The 26,366-nt window shown below is 36.8% G+C and overlaps 1 protein-coding gene across 5 annotated transcripts in view; it reads right to left on the bottom strand.

Annotated features, from left to right (window-relative positions):
* PDE5A (phosphodiesterase 5A) overlaps window positions 1-26,366 on the bottom strand; it is a 193,408-nt gene that overhangs the window by 72,056 nt on the left and 94,986 nt on the right. For 3 of the 5 annotated variants that reach the window (XM_012551898.3, XM_031942433.1, XM_023505643.2), the window contains exons 8-10: window positions 16,706-16,817; window positions 15,338-15,422; window positions 2,780-2,955 (exon numbers count right to left, since the gene is read on the bottom strand). In XM_012551898.3, the coding sequence (XP_012407352.1) occupies window positions 2,780-2,955; window positions 15,338-15,422; window positions 16,706-16,817 (373 nt within the window). The remainder of the gene's footprint in view (window positions 1-2,779; window positions 2,956-15,337; window positions 15,423-16,705; window positions 16,818-26,366) is intronic. The other 2 variants (XM_023505645.2, XM_023505644.2) reach the window with 1 other exon arrangement.

Below are 26,366 nucleotides of genomic sequence, written 5' to 3'. Positions count from 1 at the left end.
AGTAAACTGTAGTGGCTATCTATTATCTATTATCCAGAACCAAATTGATTATTCTCTGTTTGTTTGATGTTAAAATCCCTTCATAAGCTAGCTGTCTCCTACCTTTTCAGGTTTCTTGTTCCTTGTTCTATTTCACACAGTGTGTAATCTATTTATCACACAAGACATTCTATTTCCTAATTCCAAGCATTTTCAGTGGCTGCCCCCCCCCCATTCCTGGAAGTTTCTCCTACTTCTCTTTTCCCTCCTAGTTTTCCTAGGCTCCTTCAAGTCTCAGCTAAATCCCACCTTTTGTAAAAGGCTTTTCCTGGCCTTCCTTTTATGGTCAGTGTCTTCCTTCTCAGATTATTTCTGGTATATCTTCTTTGTAAATAATCATTTTCAGTGTGAGTTCCTTAAGAATATGGGCTGTGTTTGTCTTTCTTTGTACTCTTAGAACTTGAAAGAGTGCCTGGCCTAGAGAAGATATTTAATACATGCTTGTTCACGTAATTTCATAGAATGTGGTAGTCAGAACAAAGTCTAGTAATGTTCAAACCAAGGAATAGGACAGCAGGACACTCACTCTCTAGTGTTCTAGACTCTGTACCTCTTCTAATGTAGTTTAATTGTTTGAATGCTCCTTTCTAGAGCTAAAGATTTTGTGCTTCAAAGGGTCATCTATGGAGCAAATAATAAAAATATGAATGAAATACAGAAGCAACAATGGTAGAAAGCTGGCCTTGTGGTCAGGAGGGAGGTCTGTGTTCAAATCACACATCTGACTTTTACTGGTTATGTGATCCCGGGGAAATCACTTGAGGGAAATCTCAGGGCTCAGGGCTTTAGATAACTCTCAAGAACTGAACAGAAAGTGCAACCTGCTTGGGGAAATGGACTTTCTTCACCTTAGAGTCTCCTTTCTAATGAAATCAAAGCTTTTGTCTTAATCCCTAAAATACAATTAAAATCATATTTGTAGGATTAAAGTTCTCAATGCCAGTTAGAGAAATTTTGAGTCTTGGCTGTTTTCCAGTGACAAAATGAGGAAGGACAAAAGGTTTTCAATGTCAGCTCTATCCTATTTTAGAAACAACTGCCCTCAATGATCTATTTCCCCAACAAAATGTTTATTTCTCTTGGGTCTGGACTTAATATTCTATTACAACATGAGTGCCTCTGGGAAGACTTTCATTTCAAGGGGTAGTAAAGTAAAATTGACACCACAATTAAGCAATATTCCCTGTATCTTTTCATCTTGTGAGAACAACTCAGCCCCAGTGTTCAGCTTGCTCCTCATCCAGGTAAGTGGTAGTTGAGTCTTTAGGTTCATATCCATTCCACAGATATGATAATAGACATATGAAAAACTAAAAACTTAAAAATATATATATCAATTAACCTCTCCATTACATTAGATTTTTAATTAAGACTTATTTTAAAAAGAGAAGAATTACTTTCAGGTAATATATTCAGGACATGGTCTACAAGATGAGGGGCAATTGAATTGTCTATATAGAATAAATGGGCATAGCCAAATGGCACAGCAGACAAAGTGCCTGAATTGGCATCAGGAAGACTCATCTTCATGAGTTCAAATCTGGTCTCAGGAACTTACTGGCTGAGTGATCTTGGGCAAGTCACTTAACACTATTTGCTTCAGTTTCCTCATCTACTAAACAAGCTGGAAAAAGAAATGACAAACCCATTCTGATATTTTTTGCCAAGAAAACTAAATGGAGTCACAAAAAGTCCAAAATGACTGAAAAAATAACTGTCCTCATATTGTTGTAAATTTGGACATTCCTTTATCTACATAACAGAGCATGCTGGCCTGCTTGTTCAGGAATGCATCAAGGGACATTATTGATTAAGAAAAAGAAAACCTTCATTAAGATTTTTAAAAATTAACAAGCCTTTCTTTTTATTCTGCTATTTTAATATCTATGACAACTCATTTTTTCATGTCTTATAAAATAGGGAAAACAGAGAGGAGAACAGAAAGTCCAGAGCCAAAGGACTTGGATTCAAATCCCACATCCTCCAAATCAAGACATTCTTCCTTTAAGAATCTCATTTTTTCTAATCTATAAAATAATCTGTAAACATATCTGTAAAATAATCTGTAAATCTAAAATAATAAATTAAGAATCCTGCCCACCTCATGAGATTGGTTTGGAACTCAAATAAAAGGGTGGCTATGACAAAGCTCCAGTATTCTAGAGGGACAGCACTGAGTCTATCTGTGTCTTCTGATAAGGCAGTGTGTCACAGTGGAAAGAGGACTAGATTCATAACTAGAGGCCCTGATAACCTAGTTCTGTTTCTTATTCTTCCAGTGGCCTTGGCAAATCACTTCATTTTCTGGACCTCAGTTTCCTCTTCTGTAAATAAGGAATCAGAACCTAATATCCTCTAAAGCCCATTCCAGCTCCTCAAGGAGCAACTGGGGCTGACTTCTCTGGTGTATCCACTATAAAGACAGACTGAAGTCATCCAAAAATTCTATTATTAATGTGTTGGTATTATTGATATGGAAGTTTTAATGGCTAAAGGCTAGACCTTGATCAAGTCATTTAAAATTTGCACATCTCAGTGCAATTTCCTAGGTCTTATCCATTCAGTAATAGATGGTCCACTATCTGCATTGATAGGAGTTCATATGTAAGCAGTAGCCCTTGCTGAAAAAATCATCAGTTCTTCAAATATTCCCTTGTAAGTCTTAGGAGTGGAACCCTGAGAAAGCCTAATTAAGTTATCCAAAGATGAGATGAGTGAGCCCCACCATTTGCAGGCTCACCTCTAAAGTCACCATCTGCTTAGCCATGGCTCTCTCCACTGCTTCATACATCTGGGTATTCTGGATTCCTAATCCACAAAAGATGACAAAAGCTTCCAAAAACTGCTCGTCATTTCTGTTGAAAGGTTTGAATTTGCTGGAATTCTCTTCCATCTTATTAACAAGCTGGCAAACCCCTATAAAAGTTAGAGAAATTGGGTGAATGTCACTGTTAATATTAAGTTGACTAATAATAGCAGCAATGATCAGTGGGGGGAATATTAGATTGGGCATCAGGAAGATGAATGCTCAAACCCTGCCTCTGTCACTAACTAGCTGCATTGCTATGGGCATATGATATATACTTATCTTTCTGAGCTTTAGGAAGCTCTTGAAGATGAAGAGCTACAGGTGGGCTGAAATCTGAGCAGGTGGAGGTAGATTTTTATGAATTCACTTTTATTTGATTTTTGGTTCTGGATTATCTCCCTGCCATTTCCCTTCCATTTACTATTGAGAAGGCAAATAAAACAAAATCAATTACAAATACACACAATTACATATATTTAAGTAAAACAAATTATTATGGGGGGAACTAGAGAGGGAGAAAAGGAAATAGAAAAAAAAGAAGAGAGTAAGAGAAAAAGGGAGGAAATAAGAATAAGAAGAAAACGGAAAGAGAGAAAAGAGGAAAAAATTTGCCTCAAAATGTAGGCTGAGTCTTTTATCTTTCTATCTAGCAGTGAATAGCATGTTTCATCATGAGACTTTTAAAATTGTGTTTGGTCGTAATATTGAACAGAATTAATAAGTTTTTAAACTTGGCTGTCTTTACAATACTGATGTTACTGTACAAATTATTCTCCTAGCTTTATTCATTTCTCTTTGCATCAGCTCATACAAATCTTCCCAGGTTTCTTTGAAACTATCTCCTTCATCCTTGCTTATAGTACAATGGCATTCCATTACATTCTTAAACCATTCCCCAGTTCAGCCATTCCACAATTTATGGGCACCCTTCGGCTTCCAATTCTTTGCCACCACAAAAGGAGCGTCTATAAATACTTTTGTATATATGGATCCCTTTCCTCTTTCTTTGAAAAATGGAGGTAGTTTTCACCTGGAGAGTTCAAACACAGACTAAGCAAACCCTTGATGCTCTAAAACAGACTGTTAACTATTGTCGTTACCATGAAATCCTACATTTTTTCTCTACAAAGATTCAAAGTCTCTCAACAAGCAATTGTTATTGGGGGGTATACTTGTATAAAAATAAACAAATCAGAGACTAAAATTTAGAACATAACAGCTTTCACCTGGCCCTAAATTGCAGTCTGATTCTGAAGAAAATCTTAGAGTATGCCTTTCTTCTTGATATAGAAATAAATTCTGGACCAATAGGAGTTCCTAAAGATAATCTGTTCTTTCAAGACTGATTAAAATTTGTCTATTTTCCAAGAAAAGAATTCTGAAGCATGTCAGAAGAGAGGAACATGAAGCTTGCCCTTAACTACTTAGCGCAGGGGTCCTCAAACTTTTTAAATAGGGGGCCAGTTCACTGTCCCTCAGACTGCTGGAGGGCTGGACGATAGTAAAAACAAAAACTTTGTTTTGTGGGCCTTTAAATAAAGAAACTTCATAGCCCTGGGGGAGGGGGATAATCGTCCTCAGCTGCCGCATCTAGCCCGCGGGCCGTAGTTTGAGGACCCCTGACTTAGGGCTTATGTCAAACAGAAAATCACAACTATGATAGACCAGTATGGCCATTCTTCATGTAGCTAACCCTACAGTTCAAAATTAGACCTAAGAGTTTCACAGAAACATACCAAGTACACACAATTTCTATTGTTGCCAATATGTAACACAAGAAAGAACAGTTAGGGGGCAAAGTGGATAGAGTACCTAGCCTGGAGTAAGGAAAATTCACCTTCCCAAGTTCAAATCTAGCCTCAGACACTTCTTAGCTGTGTGATCCTGGGCAAATCACTTAACCTTGTTTACCTCAGTTTCCTCATCTGTAAAACGAGCTAAAGAAGGACATGGCAAATCACTGCAATATCTTTGCCAAGAAAATCATGGAAGAGTTGGATATGACTGAACAACAACAAATACTAAAGGAAGTTTAATTGCAGCTAAGTCTGACAGCTTTAGAAGGCCATAAGGCAAACACAGTCCACTACAAAGAAGAAAAAAAAAAAACTTATTCATTTCCCAGGGATTAGAGGCTGTACAATAGTCCAGGATCATGCAGAGCATCTTGGGAGAGAATGGTCTAAATTATCTTATCTATGAAAAAAGAATACAAAGATTCCTCAGGGCTAGAAAAAGTCCTCAGGGCCTCTGTCAGCATCTTTAAGGTAACTATTAAGCATTATCCTGTCTCCCATCTTTTCCCCATGAATCTAGAAGGTCAGAACTAGAGGGTATTTCAGAAGTCATTAAGGCTAGCTCTGTCCCTGAATACAGGTCTTCTACTTTAGTCCCAATAAACAGTCATCCAGCTTTTACTTGAATTCTATGCCCCTGCCCCACTTTATTGGCCATTCCACTCTTCTGACCAATTTTCTTCCTCCCTCCCTCCCTCCCCCTCTCCCTCTCTCCCTCTCTCCTTCCTTCCTTCCTTCCTTCCTTCCTTCCTTCCTTCCTTCCTTCCTTCTTTCCTTCCTTCCTTTTCTTTTTGTATCAACATATATAAATTTCTTAGATAAATAAAATGAAGTACATAGAATATTAAAGGAAGCCAATTACAGTGGAATACATTGAAACATAATCCAATGCAGTAATCATCCATTAATATCCTCTTTTATTATAACTGTCTTGAAATTTAGGATGCCAAACCTGAAAACTATTGATTAATCTCAGTGAAAACCATTCAGTGTTTGACCAGTAAAAAAGCAAGAGCTTGTTTATTTCCACCTGCTGTTAGCAGGGGAAAGGCAAATTAGAAAGGAGGGAGAAAATAAGAATTTATATAGAACTTCTTTGCCAGCCACCATGCTAAATGTTCTTTAAAAACAACCAACAAACAAATATCATCCCATTTGATTCTCACAACCCTGGGAGATAGATCTGGTTATAATCCTGATTTAAGGGGAAACCAAGGCAAAGAGGACTTGCTTAAGATAACATATTTAGTAAGCATTTGAGGCCACATTTGAACTCAGATCTTCCTAAATCCAGGCTAAGCTTGTCCATTGAGTAACCACCATTTCTACAAAGCCTAAATAGTAAGACAGTGGTTAGAAATTTTATCCTTCTTCCTATGTTCTATGTATGGCACACGGCTATCTTCACCAAAAAAGAAGAAAGTTGCTTTAGATGCTCTGCATAAAGCCACATAACCTAAATCTTAGAGCTAGAAGACAATTAGAACACATGTAGCAAGACCTTATCTTTCAGGTGATGGAAGAGAGGTCAAGAAAAGTGAAGATGAATATTTTGCAGGCCAATTTTAAACTATTAGAGCTATATGAAAGAATGCTCTAAATCAATAAGAGAAATGAAAATCAATACAAACCTGACGTTTCAGCTGACACCCTACAAGTTGGCAAAGATAACAAAAACTTAAATAGTTGTTGGAGAGGCTGGAAAAAGGCAAGTACAGTAATGCACTGTTGATGGAACTGTGAATTAGTCCAACCATTCTGGAAAATATCACTACTTTTTGAGCCAGAGATTTGATTGCTAGACTCTTACCCCAGCACAGAAAAGGTTAAAAATAAAGGCCTCCACTTCACCAAAACAATAATCATAGCAGCACTTGTCTCATAGCGATGAACTAGAAGCCAAATAGACACTCATCAATAGAAGAATGTTATAAATAAATACATAAATGCAATGGTATATTTCTATGCTGTAAAAAATGATAAATATAGCGATTATAGAAAAGCACTATAAGAGCTAATGCTAAATGAAATAAGAAGAACCAGGAAAACTACCCTATTCAATGACTAGATGAGAGTTAATGGAAAAAACAACAATAAAGCCACTGACACTGAACACCATGGTTCACAGTGGTAAGAAGCTTGGATATCCTTTGTTTTCCCCACTCAACTCATCAGTTTCTTTGTAGAGATGGAAATGTGGAACATTGTATATGCCATAATTTTTCAATATATTAATTCTGCTTAATTTCTGGGTCCTTCTCCTCACTTAAAAAAATTTTTTTTATTATAAGGGATGTTCTCTGGAAGATGGTGGAGGAAGATGGATATATTAGGAAATATGGGTGATAAACAAAAGAGCTATGAATAAACCTTTATTTTATTTTTTAAAAAAGAGGAGTCCAAACTGAGTCACTCTCTAATCACAGGGGTAAGAATGTTGTACAAGATAGAACACCAATGTTCTTACTTACTATCCCATTGGATAGCTAGGTGTCACAGTAGTTAAGAGTATCAGGCTGGGAGTTAGGAAGATTTATCTTCTTGAGTACAAATCTGGCCTAAGACTAATATGTGACCCTGATCAAGTGACTTACTACTGTTTGCCTCAGTTTCATCTGTAAAATAAGCCAAAGAAGGAAATGGTATTCCAATATGCTTGCCAAGGAAATCCCAAATGGGGTCATGAACAGTCAAACATGACTGAAAAAAATAATAACCTGAATCTCTGTCATTTTGAAAAAAATTCAATTTTAAAAATTTAATCATTTAATCCCTGTGGACAGTCTTCAAGGTTCCTCATCTGTGAAATGAATAGGTTGGATTAAAAAATTTCTTAGCATCTTTCCACCTTTAAAATTCAACAGTTCAGTGTCATCACACAGGACATAATAGGATTTAGGAAATTCAGCATTCATTAACTTATCAGTAAAAGTAAAATTAGGCTACCAATCCTTCTTTAGTGCCAGTCCTCTGCATAAAGTCTCTTTAATAAAGTTTGCTTATGTTCAACATCATCTTAAGAGGAACTGAAAAAACCAAGAATCTTTAGTTTTCTGGCCCAAACAGTCAAAGGGATCTCGAGCTTCAAAATCTCTATCAGATACAACATTTCTGCTCTTTCTGCCTAAGAGATCTTTTTCAGTTCATTGTAAGACTGGAGCCTGCTTTGATGAGTATGATGACTCAAGGTCAGATGGGTGGCAAAAAGATTTTCCAGAGCCAAAGGGATTCAGTTCTGCAGAATCTTCCATTTTAAAACAACAATAATAACAACTATTTGTTGTTTAAAAAATTCAATTGCCTTGGGTCACCCCTAGCTCCAGAATTTTGTGACATCATTTGGCATTTGTTCACCTTTAATTGGAATGAGGTCAGTTCCTTCTGTTTCATAATTTTATAGAAGAAATCAATCCACTGGGTATTCATGCACACTTGCCTATTGCAGGAAATAAATATAATGTGAATCTGACCAGAGCAAAAAAGGAAATTATAGGACAGTTTTTTAAAGAATTGGACCTTTGGTTTCCCAAGAAGAGACATTGGTACTTTTTTAAGAAACACTGGAAACAAAAAAAAATTTCATTATTTCTTAGGTCAAACCATATCAAACCAGAAGCAATGGGAATTAAGAGAAGAAGGTGTCAGCTCAGAATAAAGAGAAAATTTATTATCAATAAGGAAAAACTTCCTAATATTGTGAAGCTAGACAGAGTTGGTAGGAAGAGGATAAATAAGGATGGTAAATGGTCCTAAATTGGTCACACAAAATTGTCCCATAAGAGAACCAGTTGAAAGAAAGGAATGTTTTCGAGTACTTGAAGAATATTTTTATGTGGAAAAGGGATTAGTCTAGTTCTGATTGTCTACTGAGGGCAGAACCAGAACAATGGGTACAAGTTATTCTTGAAAAACTTTCCAAACTAACAGAGCTGTCCTCGAGTGATTGGATTTCCCTAAAAGTCAATGATTCTCCATTGTTGGAGGTTGGAAAGCTGAGGCTGAATCATCTCTTTTGTTGGGCATGTTATAGTAGTGACTATAACATGAGCTATTGAGTGGATGCAGCCTCTTAGATCCTTTCCACCTGATATTCTAATGCTCAGTGTCCTTCTACTCACTCATGCCCTGGACACTAGTATGGCATTGTATGGAGTAGACATCTAATTAGCAATGGCTAAAGTTACCATGTTCCATGGAGCCATGAAGCATTAGACATGACTGAATCAAATCATCAGAAGAAGACAATATTTGTATAAGATAATAATAGATAAAGTGGAATTCAAACATTCCTGAAGTGTAATGGGAAAACAAAGGGGCAAGAACATAATTCTAACATGGAATTGAAGAAGGGCAGCTCTCTTATAAGCTTATTATGCTCTGTTTTGAAATGGGCATCAAAGAGTCATGTAAAAGAGCATGAGATTCGAGGTCAGAGGACTCAAATTTAATTAATATCTGGATCTACCAACTGTTGCGTGTTAGACAAGTCATCTCCCTTCTCTGGGCCTGAGACTTACTGCATAAGGCGTTGGGCAACATGATCTCCTGCTTCATATCCCAGCTTTAAATGTCATCTCTATTGACTCTGACCCACTCCTCAGTTTAGCTAAGCTGCTAAAAGTACAGGTACAACATTCAACTGCAAACTGGATTTTTCCTTCCCAATGAATCTACAGGCATAGATGATTAAGTCAGGTATTAAATCAGATATTGATCAGGTATTAGCTGGATTTTGGGACTAGGAATCTCAGGGAGAAGAAAGAATAAGGATTAGAAAATGTGGCTTAGGGTTTATATAGAAGTGAGCTAGAAACCATTTTCTCTCATCTTCATATTTTGTAACCACAACATAAGGAAATTAGCATTTAGGAAAAAGAGCAAAAAATGGAAGAAGGCAGGAAAAGAAATGACACAGAGGAAGTAAATGTGAAACTGGATGGAGATTTCATGGTACAGGGTGAGAATACTGCATCACTCAGCATCTTAGCATCTGGCATGGTGCACACAGTAGTCCCCTAGTAAATGCTTATGGGTTGATTGATACAAGGGGAAGGTTCTTTATAATTACTCTCAGATGAAGCATTAATGAACAGACACTTGAGGTATGAATCAACTCTCCTAATGGGTACTTTCACCATTATTCTATAGAGTGAAAGACTCAATCAGAAAGATCTTGCTCAAATTTAGCCTCAGAAATTTATTAACTGTGGGATCCACTTTAACCTCTATTTGCCTCAATTTACTCAACTGTAAAATGGGGAAAATAATAGCAACCTAGTTCCCAGGATTATTATGAGGATAAAATAAGATAATATTTATGAAGCACTGTTAATCTTTAAATTCTATGTAAATGCCAGATTATTATTGTCATTGTTATTGTTATATCTGTCAATGATGAAAAGAATCCGAGAAAGGGAGAAAAGTACAGAAAAGCCCTGGCACTCATTTTTTCTGCTATCAATTCCACAAAAACTCCATGTTAGAATTATATTCTAAGGTCCCTCTGGCACATGCAAGAGATACCAACAAGTAATGGGAAAAGTGTTGGATGTAGAATTAAGAAGACATTTGTTTCACTCCTACATCTTACATTTATTGTGTGGAAATAAGGGACTTAAGCTGAACTTCAATATCTGTAGAAATGTTGCTATAATACTTAAAGACTCTTAACAACAGGGTGGTTAGGAAGAGCAAATGAAATACTATATGTAGAACAAAAGTTTTAAACCCTATGTAAAAGTTATTGTTCAGTTATTTTCAGTCATGTCTCAGTGTTACTTCATTTGGGATTTTTTTTTTGGAAAAGATACTGGAGTAATTTGCCTTTTCCATCTCAAGTTCAATTTACAGACAGGGAAACTAAGGCAAACAGGGTAAGTGACTTGTCAAGGGTCACACAGCTTGTAAATATCTGAACTCAGGAACATATCTTCCTGACTACAGGTCCAGCACTCCACCTAGTTGCCCACATAAAGGTTATCTATTATTAAATAATTGTTATTTCTTTTATTCTTGTCTTTTCAAATGGTGATCAGATAGCAATTATCTTGACACAAGTAATTATGCAACAATTATTCTTTAAATTTAATGTTCTGCTGAGTGTGGATCACAACACAGAATTTTCACTCTTTTGTGGCTGTTTGTTTGCATTTGTTTTCTTTCTCATTTTTTCCCTTTTTGATCTGATTTTTCTTGTGCAACATGATATTTGTGACAATATGTATAGAAGAATTAAACATGCTTAACATATATTGTATTATTTGCTAGCTAAGGGAGGAAGTGGGGAAAAAGGAGGGGAAAAATTTGGAACATAAGGTTTTGCAAGAGTAAATGTTGAAAATTATCCATGCATATGTTTTGAAAATAAAAAGCTTTCATAAAAATTAAATTTAATGTTCTGTGGATTATTACATAAGTGCATAAAACAATTTGGGGGAGTAACTGTTTATTATTAGGTCACATAAAAATGACAGGCGATGAAAGAGTTGTATATCTACAAATATGTTTACCAGGGAGTTTGAATTCCTGGTTAAATGGATTAACACTTAAAGTATCATAAATTTAAAACTGGAGAAGACATTAGGGATCATCTGGTCTAATAGCCTCATCTTTTTGTTGTTTGTCCTTTATTTTCAAAGAGACCATGACAGGAGGGAGGTAATGCCATGACATACAAATGAGTTGGCTTTAAGCAAGGGAGGGCTCACTCTTTCCTCCAGAGTCATCTGGGTCCAGTGGTGAGATAGAGATAAGATGACTGGTGATCCCCTGATGAAGTGGGAGACCTTGGCCTTTCTAAAATAACGTCTTTTTCAGGTCTCAGTTTGTCTAAGGCAACACCCATTCAGTGATTAAGGCTAGATAAGAAATGAAGCAAAGAATGGCCTTTTTTACCTGGTTTAAAAAAAAAAAAAAAAAAAAAAAAAAAAAAAGGAAAGTTTTTTTGGTCTAAGATCCTAAGATCCTCATTTTACAAATGAGGGAACTGAGGCCTCAAAGATCACAAGACTAGTAAATGGTAGAATCCAAATTCAATTTCAGGGGTCTTTACCTCACCAAACTGTTTTTTTTCCCATCAGACCACACTGCTTCTTATACCATAGCCCCAAAAGACCACTTTAGAAACCTTTTGTTTGTTTATTTATTTTAAATCACATTTGTGAACTATAGGTGGTATTCTGAGGAGGAAGAGATACATTCCTTTTTTAAATACAGAAAAAGATCTCAGTCTTTCAGTGTTACATACGGTAAAGCTTGACTTGTTTGTTAAAGACCTGGATGGTTTCCAGGAGTATCTTCTCTGGTCATGTTAGTCATTTGGCTGAGATCACAGATAGATAGAAGCTTTCTGCTTCTTTTCCACTGTTTGTCCCCAAACCCCAATTACTCTTAAAAAGTGACTAGACAAAATAAGGCATTGTAAATATTTTCTCCACCACCCAAAATGTAATATTAATCAACTCCTGCCTGAATGAAATGACACAAGATATTGAATACTTTCCAAACAGCTAATAAACACTAATTTTGCTAACAAGAGAAAAACTAACTTTTTTCTCTTATGACCTTGTAATTTTGTTTAAGAAATTTTTACATGAGACATGTTAAACATTAGTTTAATAAATGTAAGATTAGGCTTCAAAAGCTCTAAAAGTTTTGCCCCAGCTTGGTGATGCAGCAGACAGATAACTGGACCTAAAGTTAGGAAGAGATAAGTTCAAATCCAGCCTCAGATGCTTAGCTGTGGGACCCTTGAACAAATCACTCAACCTTTTCTGACCTTAGTTTCCTCATTTATAAGATGGGATATAAACATTACCTACCTCACAAAGCTACTAATATAAAATAATATATGTAATATAATTGTATTTTATAAACCTCAGATTGAGGGAAGTTAACTGACTTTCTCAGGGTCACAAAAAAAGTAGAAGGAGTAGGGATTTGAATCCTAGTTGATGGCTGCAGACTCCATGTTCTTTTCCTGAGTGCTTCTTAAATCTTCCCAATTAGTTTTGCTTTCTTATGCATTTACCAGGAGGAATGGACTGGATCTTTGGGAACTTGAAGAGTTTACTGAGAAAAATTGGTATTAAGACAATTTCTGAGGCAGATATTATTTATTCACTAATTTGCAGTGGCTTCCCTCTCTGGGACTATATTCTTTCACACAAGAATTTTCCCTAAGTAAAATTAACACGGTATTCATATGAAATGAATGCCTTTAAAAATAACTCCAAGCTTTCTTTTGGAAGACTGCCAATCAGAAAATTAGAAGTAATAGTCTATATTCAGGGCACCTAGGTGGTACTGCAATGGATAGAGCATCGGGCTTGGAGTCAGGAAGATTCCTTTTCAGGAGTTCAAACCTGGCTTCAGACACTTACTAGCTGTGTGACCCTGTTATCTTCTTCACCAGCTCATTTTACAGATGAGGAAACAGGATTGAATGACTTGTCCAGGCTCACACAGCTGATGTGAGGGCTTCTTAACCTACCTTATCTTCCTGACAAGTTATATGAATGAGGGCAAATCACTTAACCCACGTGAGATTCAGTTTTCTCATCTGTAAAATGGGAATAATAATACCGCCCTCTCAGATTGTTGTGATAATCAGCACTTAGCAAAGAAAACCTCAAACAGGGTTACAAAGAATCAGACATGACTGAAACTAATGCACAACAAAATCTATATTCAAGGGATATTTTTATATTGCATTATTTTTTTAAAAAGAATATTACAAATTTTCGATAATTTAATTCAGGAAAGCACATGAAGGTTGGAGAGGTAGCATGTTTGTAGTAGATAGAGTATTGGCTTTGGAACCATGAAGATTTGAGCCTAGGTAAGTCACTTAACCTCCAGATGTTCCAGCTATCTCTAACATTAGAAATGGCAGTCAATGCTAACCTGCAGAGGCAAGGGACTGTTTTTAGAATGGAAGTTGTTTTTTCCCCAATGAAGAAAATTCTAGATCTCCTGTATCTTTCTCTCCACATAAAGGCTGTGTCATAAAGCTAATATACTCTCTAACTCAGTCTTTAAAAAATGCTCTCTATTTCACTGGTTTTGAGTCCCTTTGTTTAAAAAAAAAGGCTTAAAGAGAAGATTCTACTAGTGTTCATAGAGGGTATTTCTTCATACAGGAGAGTTCCCTTTTTTCTCTTATGACCCTGTAATTTTGCTTAAGAAATTTTTACATGACCTGGAGTACACAAGCATATAAAATAGGCATAAAAATCTTAACACTTACTGATAATAAATCTTAATTTTGTGACCCCCACATTCAGTTATAAGATTTCCTATGGGGTCACGAACCACAGTTTAAGAAGCTGAACCCTATACCAAGGAAAAAGACTATGTAAGACAGTATCACACCCTTCCAGTGCAGAAAGCACTGGTAATCATATCACTGGTTTGGAATTGCAAGGATCATCTAATCCTATTCAGTTTATAAAAGAAGGAACTGAGGCACAAAGAGTTTTTGAGATTTTTTCAGTTTTTAACTCATATTAGAATCGGTTTCTCTTCTTGTTAAATGATTACATTCACCATAGAAATGAGTTCTAGGTAAAAGTCCCCTGTTTGGTTCCAGAGGGCAAGAATTCAGAGAAATCAGTAGAACTTACAGGGGAGGTATTAACAAAATTTCTATAAAACAGAAAAAAATAAGTGTCCTAGTATTGTCATGAAAGTTCTTCTCTCTGTGTCTCTTTCTCTCTCTCTGTGATTCTTAGTCCGCCCCTTAGTCTATCATAATAGAATTAATCTACAACCTATCTATATCTTAATAGATGTCTTTATTTTTTAATTTTAATTTTAAATTTTAATACATTTAAATATATTTTTATATAAAACTTTCATTTCTGCATTTATCCCTACCAAGCAAATCATCACATACATGCAAAAATAAGAAGGGGGGAAGAATTCAGCAATTCTGGGAGAGAGATGGAAAGAGTCAGATTCTATGATGAGTAGAAGAGGAGGATCAGAGTACAGGTAGTACTATTTCAACACTTCTCAGAAGACTCTAAGACTTATTGACTCGAGTGTGGCCCCTAAGAAGAGTCAAAGAGAATCCATCTCCCTACCCTTTCTATGGAGGCTGGCAGACTATGGGTGTGGAAGAATCGATATAATGACAGACTCAGTGACTAGATCAGTTACTTTTTCTAAATTCTTTTTTTCCCCTTTTCTTATTTTGGGATGGCCCAATGGGTAGGGATAAACATAGAAATGAAAGTTACATTAAAATATCTGAACCTAGATTTTGGGACTCTAAGTCCCACACTCTATCCACTAATCCTGCTTGTAATACGACAGACCACAGATACAAGCATAAGGTGGGCTGCACTAAGATGAAGGAAAGAAATTTTTCCTAGTACTAAAACCTCACTACTTCAAGAATCCCATGAGGTTTTGGAGATGGGACTGCTTCTCCCTTCTATGAGCCAATCCTGAGTTGACATGTCTGAAAATTTCATTGCTGGGACACCAACACGGTGAAGAACATTTCTGAAGTTAGCTGAGCTTGTTCTCAGCCTAGACACCCAGATAGTGGTCATGAGTCTGGCTCTGGAGGGTCTGCCAGGGCCACCTACATGGCATGATGAAGGGGGAAGTCAGTGGACTCTGACACAGATCAGATCAAGATTTATGCTGTAAGAGAAGGAACAAGGGTGAGTACAAAAGGCATTACCTATCACTTTGTTCTTCTTTCCATTTTTTATAGGTGTGCAAAGCAAACTTCTAATGGGCTGGTGTAAATTTCCTGTGTTTTCATTCTATTGAAAAAACACACATACACACACAGACACAGACAAGATGGTAACAGACCAGAGAAATCAAGTCAATAATTAGTGTCTGTAAAAGTGTTTATGTCCCCTGACATTTTCCACTTTTATCACCTCAGGATCCCATCAAGACACAGAAAACGTACAAATGACTTAACGGCCCATTGATGAATATGCACTGAGAAATCATATCACACTGAGTTTTTATAGCAAAATGATACCTGCTAGTCCATTTCATTTTTGCATGTTGAACACGTTCTGAGTAATGGATTGTTAATAGCACCCACCCATGTGCACTATTTAATACTGGCTTAGCCTTATGCATGGTCCTTGGAGACATCAAATACTGGAACAAAAACTGTCAGAGAGAATAGGAATCCCAGGGGGACCTGCATTTCATTATCTGGCCACACTACAGAGGTAGTCTGTTTTCTTTAATATTCACCTTGTTTACAGTGACATAACTGACCCAGACCACTGTGCTTTCCCTGACTTGTTAAGCAGCAAGCAGTCAGCTCAATTCTGTTCTTGAACAGAATATCTGTGGCTCCTAGGTGGTGGATAATGGGAGACTTCATGCTCTATTGTGATGTATTCTTGATATGGGGTCTAATAATACATGTTATGAACTCAGTCTTTAATAATCAATACATGGCACAAATATACCAAAAAGCAGAAGGGTTGATGTGGGGTTAAGGGCAGAAGAATATTAAACAAATAATTTTGTTAATCACAGTTTGTGGCCTGGAGTGGCAATCTGGATAGGGGCAGCTAAGTGGTGCAGTAGATAGAGCACTGGGCCTCCAACCAGGAAGATGTGAATTCAAATCCAGCTTGAGACAATTACTAGCTGTATGATCCTGGACAAGTCACTTTATTTCTCTCTGGGTCATTTACCTCAAGTGTAAAACAGGGATAATAATAAGAAGCACTTATGTCACAGGGCTGTTGTAATGGTCAATTGTAAAATGCTTTTCTAAGCACATGGTAGGTGTTTAATAAATGTTTATTTTCTTCCTTTTTCTGTTTGTTTTTTTAATCTTTCCCTCATTTTTATTAAAAAATGTAGGGGTTGAGGGACAGCATAAAATTGGCTGACACATTCCAAGCAGACAAGCATGACCCTCCTTGCTTAGCTCAGGGAATCCACTGATCATAAACCTCATGCTAGAATCTTTCTGTGGCAGCCAGTTCATTGTAACAATAAGAAAAGAAATATGGGCTGTATAGGAAACATTCTCTTGTTACTTTAAGACTAAATTCCATTTACTTACTGTCCAGGGAAATCTCTTGTCCTTATAGACATCAGGGATATTAAGAGGTTCCATGGTGTCTCTGACATAGCGAGCATACATATAGTTGATTCTATTCACATCTCCATCCCTACTGAGAAACAAAAATTTTTCTTTATCATGATGAAATGTTGGAGATAAATTTAAACCACTGCCAAAGGCTTATAACCATTTGAAAGAATGCTCTAAGACAATAATAACAATAATAGAAATATACATTAAAACACCTCAGGCTCTCTCTCCTCTCACCCAGCAAAAGGACCAAGATGACAAAAGAATGGAAATAATCAATGCTGGAGGGGCTGTGGAAAGATGGGCACATCAAAACATAGCAGGTGAAGCTGTAAATTGGTCCAACCATTCTAGAACACCAAATTACCTAAATGTTTAAGTCATTTGACTTAGAGAACCTCTTCTTCAAGGAAGGTCAGGAGTCATTTGACTCAGTGAATCTTTTATTTAAGGATGGTTAGGGATTTTTTGACATCTCTGGTGTATTTAACACTATTGACACCTTCCTGCATATTCTCTCTTCTCTGGGTTTTCCTGAGACTAATCTCTTCTGGTTATCTATGACCTATCTAACAGCTCCTTATCTTGCAGCTTCCTTTGCTGGCTCATCATCCATCATTCTCCTTAATTGTCAGTATTCCTCAGGGTTCTTTTAGGTCCTCTTCTCTTTCTGTACTCTCTTGGTAACTTCGTCAGCTCATATAATTTTAACTATCATTTCTATGCAAATGACTCAGATTTAAAAATCCAGCCCCTGGTCTTTTCCTTGAACTTTATTCCTGTATCACCAGTTGCCTATTTGACATTTCAAACTGGATTTCCCTGAAGTATTTAAATTTACTCTGTCTAAAATGGAACTCATTATTTTTCCCCACAAACTCTCCCCTCTTCTGAACTTCCTTAGTTTTGTCAAAAGCACCACTTATCTTCCCAATTCCCCAGGTTCCTAACTTGATTATTACTATGAATACTCCACTCTCCCTCACCCCACATATTTTAGCAGTTGCCAAATTCACTTGTTTCTATTTCCACAATAAATCTCTCTCTTACATCCTATCCCTTTTCTTCATTCACTTAGCTATCATATTAGTTTGGGCCCTCATTTTTTTTTTGTTTTTTTTGCTAGATTATTACAATAGCCTCCTAATTGGTCTCCCTGCCTCGTCTATCACTCTAGACCAAACAACAATTTTCCTTTAGTAAAGATCTCACCACATGATTCCCCCACTTATTAGTCTTTGTGACTCAGACAGATTGGTCTTCTCTCTATTTCTCATACATGAAACTCATCTTCTTTGCTATGCCTTTAAATAGCCTAGAATGCACTCTCTCTTTCCACATGCTTAGAATGCACTCTCTCTTCAACTCTACCTCATAAATTTCCTCTCTTCCTTGAAGAACCACTAAAGTATCAACCCCTGAAGAAATCCTTTCCTGAGCCCCATCCTCCCAAACTATCATGCATTTAGATCTATGCTCCTTCCTTCCCTTCCCTCCCTCCTTCCCTGCCTCCCTCTCTCCTTTCTTCCTTCCCTTCCTTCCTTTCTTCTTCCTTCCTTCCTTCCTTCCTTCCTTCCTTCCTTCCTCCCTCTATTCTTCCCTTCCTCCCTCCCTCCCCCCTCTCCCCTTCTCCCTTGCTCCCTCCCTTCCTCCTCCTATCTATCTATTTCTTTTCTTTTGCCATTAGAATGTAAGTTCCTTGGGAGAGAGGATGGTTTCATTTTTTTTTATTTGTATCCCTTGCACACAGTAGGCACTTAATTATTATGTGTTGACTAATATATACTGATATATACCAATCTACTTCAAACAGCACTTTTGTGGTAGCAAAGAACTAGAAAAATATAGATAACCATGGATTGGGGAATGGCTAAAGAAACTGTGTTACAAAATATAATGGATTACAACTGGGCTCTAATAAATAATGAAGAGGAAGCATGGGAAGTTTTATATGAACTAATCTAAAGTGCAACAATCAAACTCACGGAAATAACATACATAGTGACAATAAGGTAAGTGGAAACATTAAAAAATAATAACCATCACCAAACAACCCAAACCAAATGCTCTGAAATTATGATTGCCCAAGGGCATTCAGAAAGTGAGTGAAGAACTAGCATCTGAAGCCAGGTACTCTGTGTTCATAATGCTAGGTAGGCTGGCATTTTTGCCAAAGGCACCAAGTTACCTCCCATTCCTTTTCACACTGAATTTTAATGGACAGGTTTGTGTGTGTGTGTGTGTGTGTGCACATGCACATGCGTGTGCATGTGCATGCTGGAAGAAGCATTTCCTTTGGAGTCAGAGGATCTGAGCTCATAGGATCACAAACCATAGATTAGGAAGTGGTAGGGTCATTAGATCAGCAATATGTGTACCAAGAGTTATCAGAAGAATCCTTAGAGGCCATGATTTTAAGCCCTTTTCTCTATAATTGAAGAAAATAGGACCTAGAAGCTTAAGGTTGAATGTGAACTCATTCTTGACCCCATGTCTGGTACTCTACTATTCCATTTAGCTTTCCATCCCTGAGAATTACTATCTTGGACCACTTGGTTCCCTTGGGCCTCAGTTTCCTCAATTATAAAATGAGAGGCTCAGATTAGATGACATCTAATTAGAGGTCTTCTCTAGTTCTAGACTCATCATTACGTGATTGTTCATTAATCAGATATAAGAATGACCAAGGAAAATCTCTCAGCTCAAATTACTTAACTTGATTCTCTGAATGCCAAAAAATGAAATCAGTTTTTCTAGGACTGGGGGAAAATAGGAGAGCAGAGTCAGAAGCATTTTTAACAAGCATTGAAGCTCTTCCCTTCTCTAGTTGGGTCTACATGGCCCCCTTTACTTTTTTGGCTATCTTTTTCTTGCTTTGATTTCTGATTTTTGCTTCTACTTTTGAGGCAACTAGGTGGCTCAATAAATAGAGCATCCAGCATAGAGTTAAGACTTGAGTTCAAAATCTAGCCCCAGATATTTAGTAGCTGCATGACTGCAGGCAAATCATTTAACTGTTTGCCTCAGTTTCCTCATTTGTAAAATGAAGTGAAGAAGTCAGTGGGAAACCATGTTAATAATTCTCTTCCAAGAAAATTCCAAGTGAGTAAAAGTCAGACACAACTGAACAATAACGACTAGGTATATTGCTTTGAAATTAAAATATATATATATGTGTATATATATATATATATATATATATATATATATATATATATATATAGTAATCTAGGTTTCATCTTAAGCTTAGATCAAAAAAGTTTTAACTTCTTAATCTTTTTCATCGCTTTACTCATAATCTGATGTTGGCAAACTCTTAAGCATTAGTGCTTTAACCTAATATAATGTGATGTAGGCCTTCTGAATGAAAAAATCCAGTGTTCCCTGGAGATTGTCAGGGTTGAAGTGAAAAGAATGACTGGCCCAGATCCGGATCTACTTGTGGAAAGTTACTCAAACTTTACAAACATGACCAGGAAAGAGAAGGTACAGCTGTGATGGTTAAATCTTGGAAAATGCTGACTTTTGAGGCATGAGAAATAGTGGTAGGGAAATTTTAAAAGTAAATAAATATATTTCCACATAGACATAATGGGCCAACAACTTGCAATATTCAATCTGCTTCTTCTTCTGTTTCCAAACTGTGGCCAGAGGTCACTTGTTTCTTTCCTCCTCGCTTTTCCCTGGATCTTTCAATTAATTCATTTGAGCCCAAGTAGACTTGAATCCAGCAAGAATCTATTATATGGCTGGTATGATGAAATACTGAGTGAGTATGATGAACTACACTAAAAAAAATCTTACTAATCAGACATCATGAGATAATATGGTGTCATGGTAAGAATATTGGATTAGAAATCAAGTAACCTGGACTCTGGTCATTATTCTGACAATTTGTAGCCAAATGAGGTTGGGCTGCAAACTTATCCACAGTCTGAGCCACAGTTTATTTAACTACAAAATGGAAGCAATATCTATGTGGACTCTTTCCTGAGGCTGTGGTAAGGATGTAGTAACAACCCTGTGAAGATAAGTGCCATTGTTATCCTCATTTACAAATGAGGAAACTGAGGCAAAGATGAAGTGACTTACCCAGGTAATAAGTGCCTGAGGCTGAATTTGAATTCAAGTTTTCTTGTTCCTAGGCCCAGTACTCTAACTACTGAGCTCCTAGCTATGATCATGGTGGAGCAGAATCAGGAAGTGTCCCTGGTATTCCAGAAGAATTCTGACTTCCCCACTGAGACCAGGAAGTTGAGCAATATGAAAGAAAGAATAACTAGCCTTCAAAATATGAACTGGGACATGGTATTGTGTGAGGATATAACAAAAGCCAGAAAATGGAAGGAGCAAGAAAAGAAGTTTGTTCATTATAGACCGAGAACGTCAGAGGGCACAGTAGAAGAGGCAGAAAGATCATTCAGTGGAGAGGTGGAGGAGAGGTAGATGGGAATGGGAGAACATAAAAGTGGGGGCTGGGAAAGAGAGTGTGTTCTTCAATTGGAGGTTTTGTATCATTTCAAGTGAGGAGAGTTAGAAGGAATAGGAGTCCTCTAAATATTAAGGAAGGGAGTTCAGACAGAAGATCCATGAATCGAAAGAGGACCAAGGATGAAGTGAGATGATCAGTAGCTTTGAGGTCTCCCCTGGGCCCAAGACCTTGAGTTTTCAGCCCAATCCTCAGATTTTCTAAACTTGTAACAGGTGATGTTGTTGTGTCTCAAGAGATATCCAGAAACTTGACCTCAATACACAATACAAAAGTACAATACAAGCAAAGCCTAGTGGAATTATGCCTTGGGACCCAGATTATGAAGGTTAGAGGGATGAGAGAAGAATGAAAGGAAATGAGGATAGGCAGTTTTTTTTCTAGAAGTCTGGTTGTTAAATGCAAGAGAACTATAGGATGATGAAAGTGTGTGTGTGTGGGGGTGACAGGTCTAGTGAGAGATTTTGTTAAGGATGGAGGAAGCTTGGCATGTTTGAAGACAGTAGGTAAGGAACCAGTAGATCTTAGATTATAGAGAAGGAAATGTTTAAGGAGACCATCTGCTGAAAGATCCAGGATCAAGAGTATGGATAGAGGGGACTGACCTTGGAAAGGAGAAGAGCCACCTCATTCTCAGAAACAGAAGGAATAGAGGGGAGAGAAGATGATGTTAATAAGGCGATGTAAGATGGAGAAAGGGAGAAGGGAGCACAAAATATGATCCAACATTCTCAGCTAATAAGGTAGGAAGGTGGAGGTATAAGAGCCTTGACCAGAGAAGAAGTAAAGAACTTGTGGGAAGTGGGATAGAGGATCAATTGGGGAAGACAAAAGGCTAGTCTTTGTGACAGTCATTGGTCAACTAGGAATTTGAACCCAAGTTTTTGTTTTGATTTTATAAAATATGAGTTTTGAATTCTACTACTAGTATTGAAAAGTAGATACCTTTTCATTGGCCCAATGAAATGTGGTCATGTTCTCCTTTTATCTAGTCAATTTCTTTTCCACTTGTATATCCCTATATCTCTTGTGACAGAACCAACCAATGAAATGAAAAGATGCTTTGGGTTTGCCCACAGTGAAAGAGCTATGAATCCATTTTTTTTTTGCCAAGGTCACAACTACAAAATCAGGGAGATTTGATAATGATCAATGGCATTACAAAATAGCATTTGTGACCCATTAAAGTATATGAGAAGTAGGAAAGATCACTACCATCATTACAATGATTTCTTTTGAAATTTGACTCTGGATTTTTTTGAAGGTAGCCCCAGTACATCTCTCACTTCCAGTTCTTTGTACAGACCATTTTCCAGGGCAGGAATGTACTTCCTCTTGGAATTCCTGGTTCCCTTCAAAACACTACCCAGGTGTTTCCCCCACTTAAAATGATTTCATAATTACTTATCTCTCTAGATGCCATCGCTTGCCTCCCCTAGTTGAATATAAGTTCTATAAGGGAAGTGAGTTTGCAGTTTTTAAATATTTTCTCTTTCTATCTCCAGTGCTTTGCACACAGTAGGTGCTTAATAAGTGTTTGTGGCTTTGAACTGAATTTTTCCAAGATGAATCTTGCCAGTAGAGGGCACTGTTACACAAAGCCTTGTGGCCTTCTGTGCTTTTGTAGGGACCTAGACCCCTGTATTAGACCAACAAAAGATACTAATACACAAAACATGATTGTCTCACATTGGAAGGTAGGCTCGAGCCTTCTGTTTACAGTCACATGTATGATTTCCTTCTCATGTGAATTCTGCTGGGTAGATACTGTAATGGCCCAGTGTTAATGCTAAGAACCTGTGCTCAAAATTGGAGCCAGGGACTGAAGAATAAATTATTATCTATTATTTATTATCTCTAATCTAAACAAAATTTAGATTAGTCATAGTGCTCAAACACTCAAATGGCCCAGTGCTGCAATGGGCCTTGCAGCACTGAACTTGCTGATAGGAAGAACTTAGCTGAAATCCTTGCTCCTACTCTTACCAGATATATAACCATAGGCAAATCATTTAACCTTTCTCAACGTCAATTCCTTCATCATAAAATGGGTATAATGATAGCAATTACATCTTCTTTGGAGTTGTGTTGAAGGACTAAATGAGAAACTACATGCAAACTGCTTTGCAAACTTTAAAGTATAATATAAATGCAAACTATCAAGATCAAATGCTAGTTTAAAAGATCAGTAGATGAGGAAAATATCTTGGACTTTTTTTTTTGGTTCAGGGATTTCATTCTTTTGAGGAATTCCCAGTGTGAAGATTTTCTCTACTAGTGGCAATGGGTCAACTTGATCCTAAACTATGTGGTCCTCATAGAGCTTACTGTGCTAAAAGAAGGAATCGAACCCAAGTCCTCCTGAAACTAAGGCTAATTTATAGTGTGTGTGTGTGTGTGTGTGTGTGTGTGTGTTGTAAAAACACACATACTATATCATTCTGATTTGCCATGCGAAAATATTCCTAAAATAACAAAGATGGGATTACAGACTGCACCTATGCTTTCACAGGCATACAGAATTTCTGAATGAGGAAAGCCCATCTATCAATTCAGGTTGGTGCCTTCTCTGCAACTTCAAGTCTTTAAGAATTATCTAGAACACTAAATAAAAGATAAAAATAATAAAACAGAGCCTTTAAAAGTGTAACCCATGTAGGGCAGATAGGACCAGGAACCATTTAGAGTTCTGATATAGTCACAATAGCTCTGAAAACATCAGGTTCACAGCACAGATGGAGATAGTATCAATGTTGTCACCATTTCCCCGTACAGGTCTTAGTTGTCTGTATCAAGGCCATGAAGAGGTCATCAACCTCTTGTGGACAACCTTTTTTGAGGTTTGAATTGACACTATCAGCTGATATGGACATCTGCTTCATGTCCTCTAACACACCTGCCAAAACTTTCCTTAATCAATAAAGAGATGATACCAAATTTGATCTTTAGAGATCATTGATTAGGAGCTACCTCTCTTCTTCTGTGAGGGAGGGAGGAAGACTCTCCATCATCACCTTAATTTAGGAATTCAAGATTACCATCAAATCAGTTAAATTTCTGTTCACCATGATTACTGTATAAAGTCAATCTTAGTTCCCCAAATGATTAAAAAAGCAACGTCCCTTCTAATAATTTCATCCATTGGTCCCCTAGAGTCTTCCTAGGAAGTAGTTGTCCCAACAATCCCTGGACAAAAAAATGCATACTAATTAATGGGGACCTAGACTATTTCTCAGGGGTTGTATAGAATCATGTAAGGAAACAGAAATATCAAGGCTGGGACAAGTCTGCATAGAAGATGGAATAATGAAGGGTAGGAGAGGGTTAATTGTGACTATGTCTAAAAAGAATCCTTATGAGGTTAATCTTCCTGAAAACCAAATCCAAAAAAACTTTGATCTTTCCCCCTCTTTAAGATAGTGCTGACTTATCAAAGACCCATCATCTATGAGAAGGGTCATCCAACCTTGGTATGGAGTTGAGATCATTATGTTGCTTTAAAAATCTATTCCAAAGTTTAATGATACTAGCCTAACATAGAAGATAGAAAACCCAGTGGATATGATAGTAGTAAGCCAAATCCCAGACATTGTTAACAATAAAATAGGTCCCCTGTTTGGAGGCAATGATACAGGGCCCTATAAAGAAGGATGATATGCTCTTCCTGAGCTCTGATGGAAACTGTCATGGTAGCAGACTTAACCTACCCATGCAATGCTATGTCCTAAGTATCATCTGCAGTGAAGGCTATTGCCTGCGTAATCATTGCAATGCCACCATTATAAGGCCAAACCACACCGATACCACCACAAAAGCCTTGATGAAAAGCATGGTTTAGCTGAAATATGGTTGTAATGGAGCAATTGAAGTAGCAATCAGTAACCAGTCAAAAGGATTTAGGTACATCCCCAGTTTATGGGTTGCTCTGAAGGAACATATGTCTTCAGATGGCAGATTGCTGATCTCTTGTGAGGTGAGGATAAAAGTATTCTTAAACGTTGTAATCTGCTAGAGGATTAAGGTTAATTGATCTGTTTTCATGGATGTAATGTCTATGTACACCAATATAATATGTTTTATGTACTATATGAGTAATATGAGGTAAAGATATGCATGTATTACATATTTTCTAGTACTTCTAATATTTATGTTTATGATAATGTTTATTTAACATGTATATCCTTATATGATAGAGGATAATAAATGTATACTCTATATGCATAAATGTTTATAATACATAATATGTAAATTACATGCTTATATGTTAGAGGAATATATATGAATGCTCTCTCTATATATATATCTTATAATATTGATTTAATGTAATGGTTTTGCCCTGAGAAAGGAAATAGAGTAAATAGAATCCATTTGCCAATCAGAGGAAGTCAAATACCATGTGGGACCTTGCTATGTTTGCCTTTCAAAGGCAAATGTTTTGACTGACATAAGGAATTTTCCTGAACAGAGTAGCTCCATCTTGGGGCACTAAAGAACTGTTGGTACAGTTGTGAACTGATCCACCCATTTTGGAAAATAATTTGGAACTATGTCTAAAAGTAAAACTGTGCATACCCTTTGATCTAGCGATAACACTACTAGTTTTATAACCCAAAGAGATTTTTTAAAAAGAGAGAAAGGATCTATTTCTACAAGGGTATTTATAACAATTCTTTTTGTGGTAGCTAAGAATTAGAAACAAAGGGGATACCAATAAACTGGAAAATGGCTGAACAAGTTGTGGTATATGATTGTGATGATATATTATTGTGCTGTAAGACAGTGCTTCTTAATCTTTCTCCACTTGTGGCCCCTTTTTTCTTGAGAAAGTTTTATACTTCCTCAGATATATAAAATAGGTATACAAATCAAACAATTACTGATGATAAATCATATATGAACCCATACAAAGTTATGACCCACAGGTTAAGAAGCTTTGTTGTAAGAAATTATGAGCAAAACGATTTCAGAAAAATCTCAAAAGATTTACAGGAACTGATGCAGAATAAAATGAGCAGAAACGGGAGAACACTGTGTAAAATAACAATAATACTATACAATGAACAACTATGAGATTTAACTATTCTTAACAATACAATAATCTAAAACAATTCCAAAGAACTTATGATGAAAAATGCTATCTAC

The sequence above is a fragment of the Sarcophilus harrisii genome, chromosome 6 (assembly GCF_902635505.1).
Source record: "Sarcophilus harrisii chromosome 6, mSarHar1.11, whole genome shotgun sequence".
Lineage (NCBI taxonomy): Eukaryota > Metazoa > Chordata > Mammalia > Dasyuromorphia > Dasyuridae > Sarcophilus > Sarcophilus harrisii.
The sequence above is the reverse complement of the archived record's forward strand: the minus strand, read 5'-3'. Positions and strand labels throughout refer to the sequence as shown.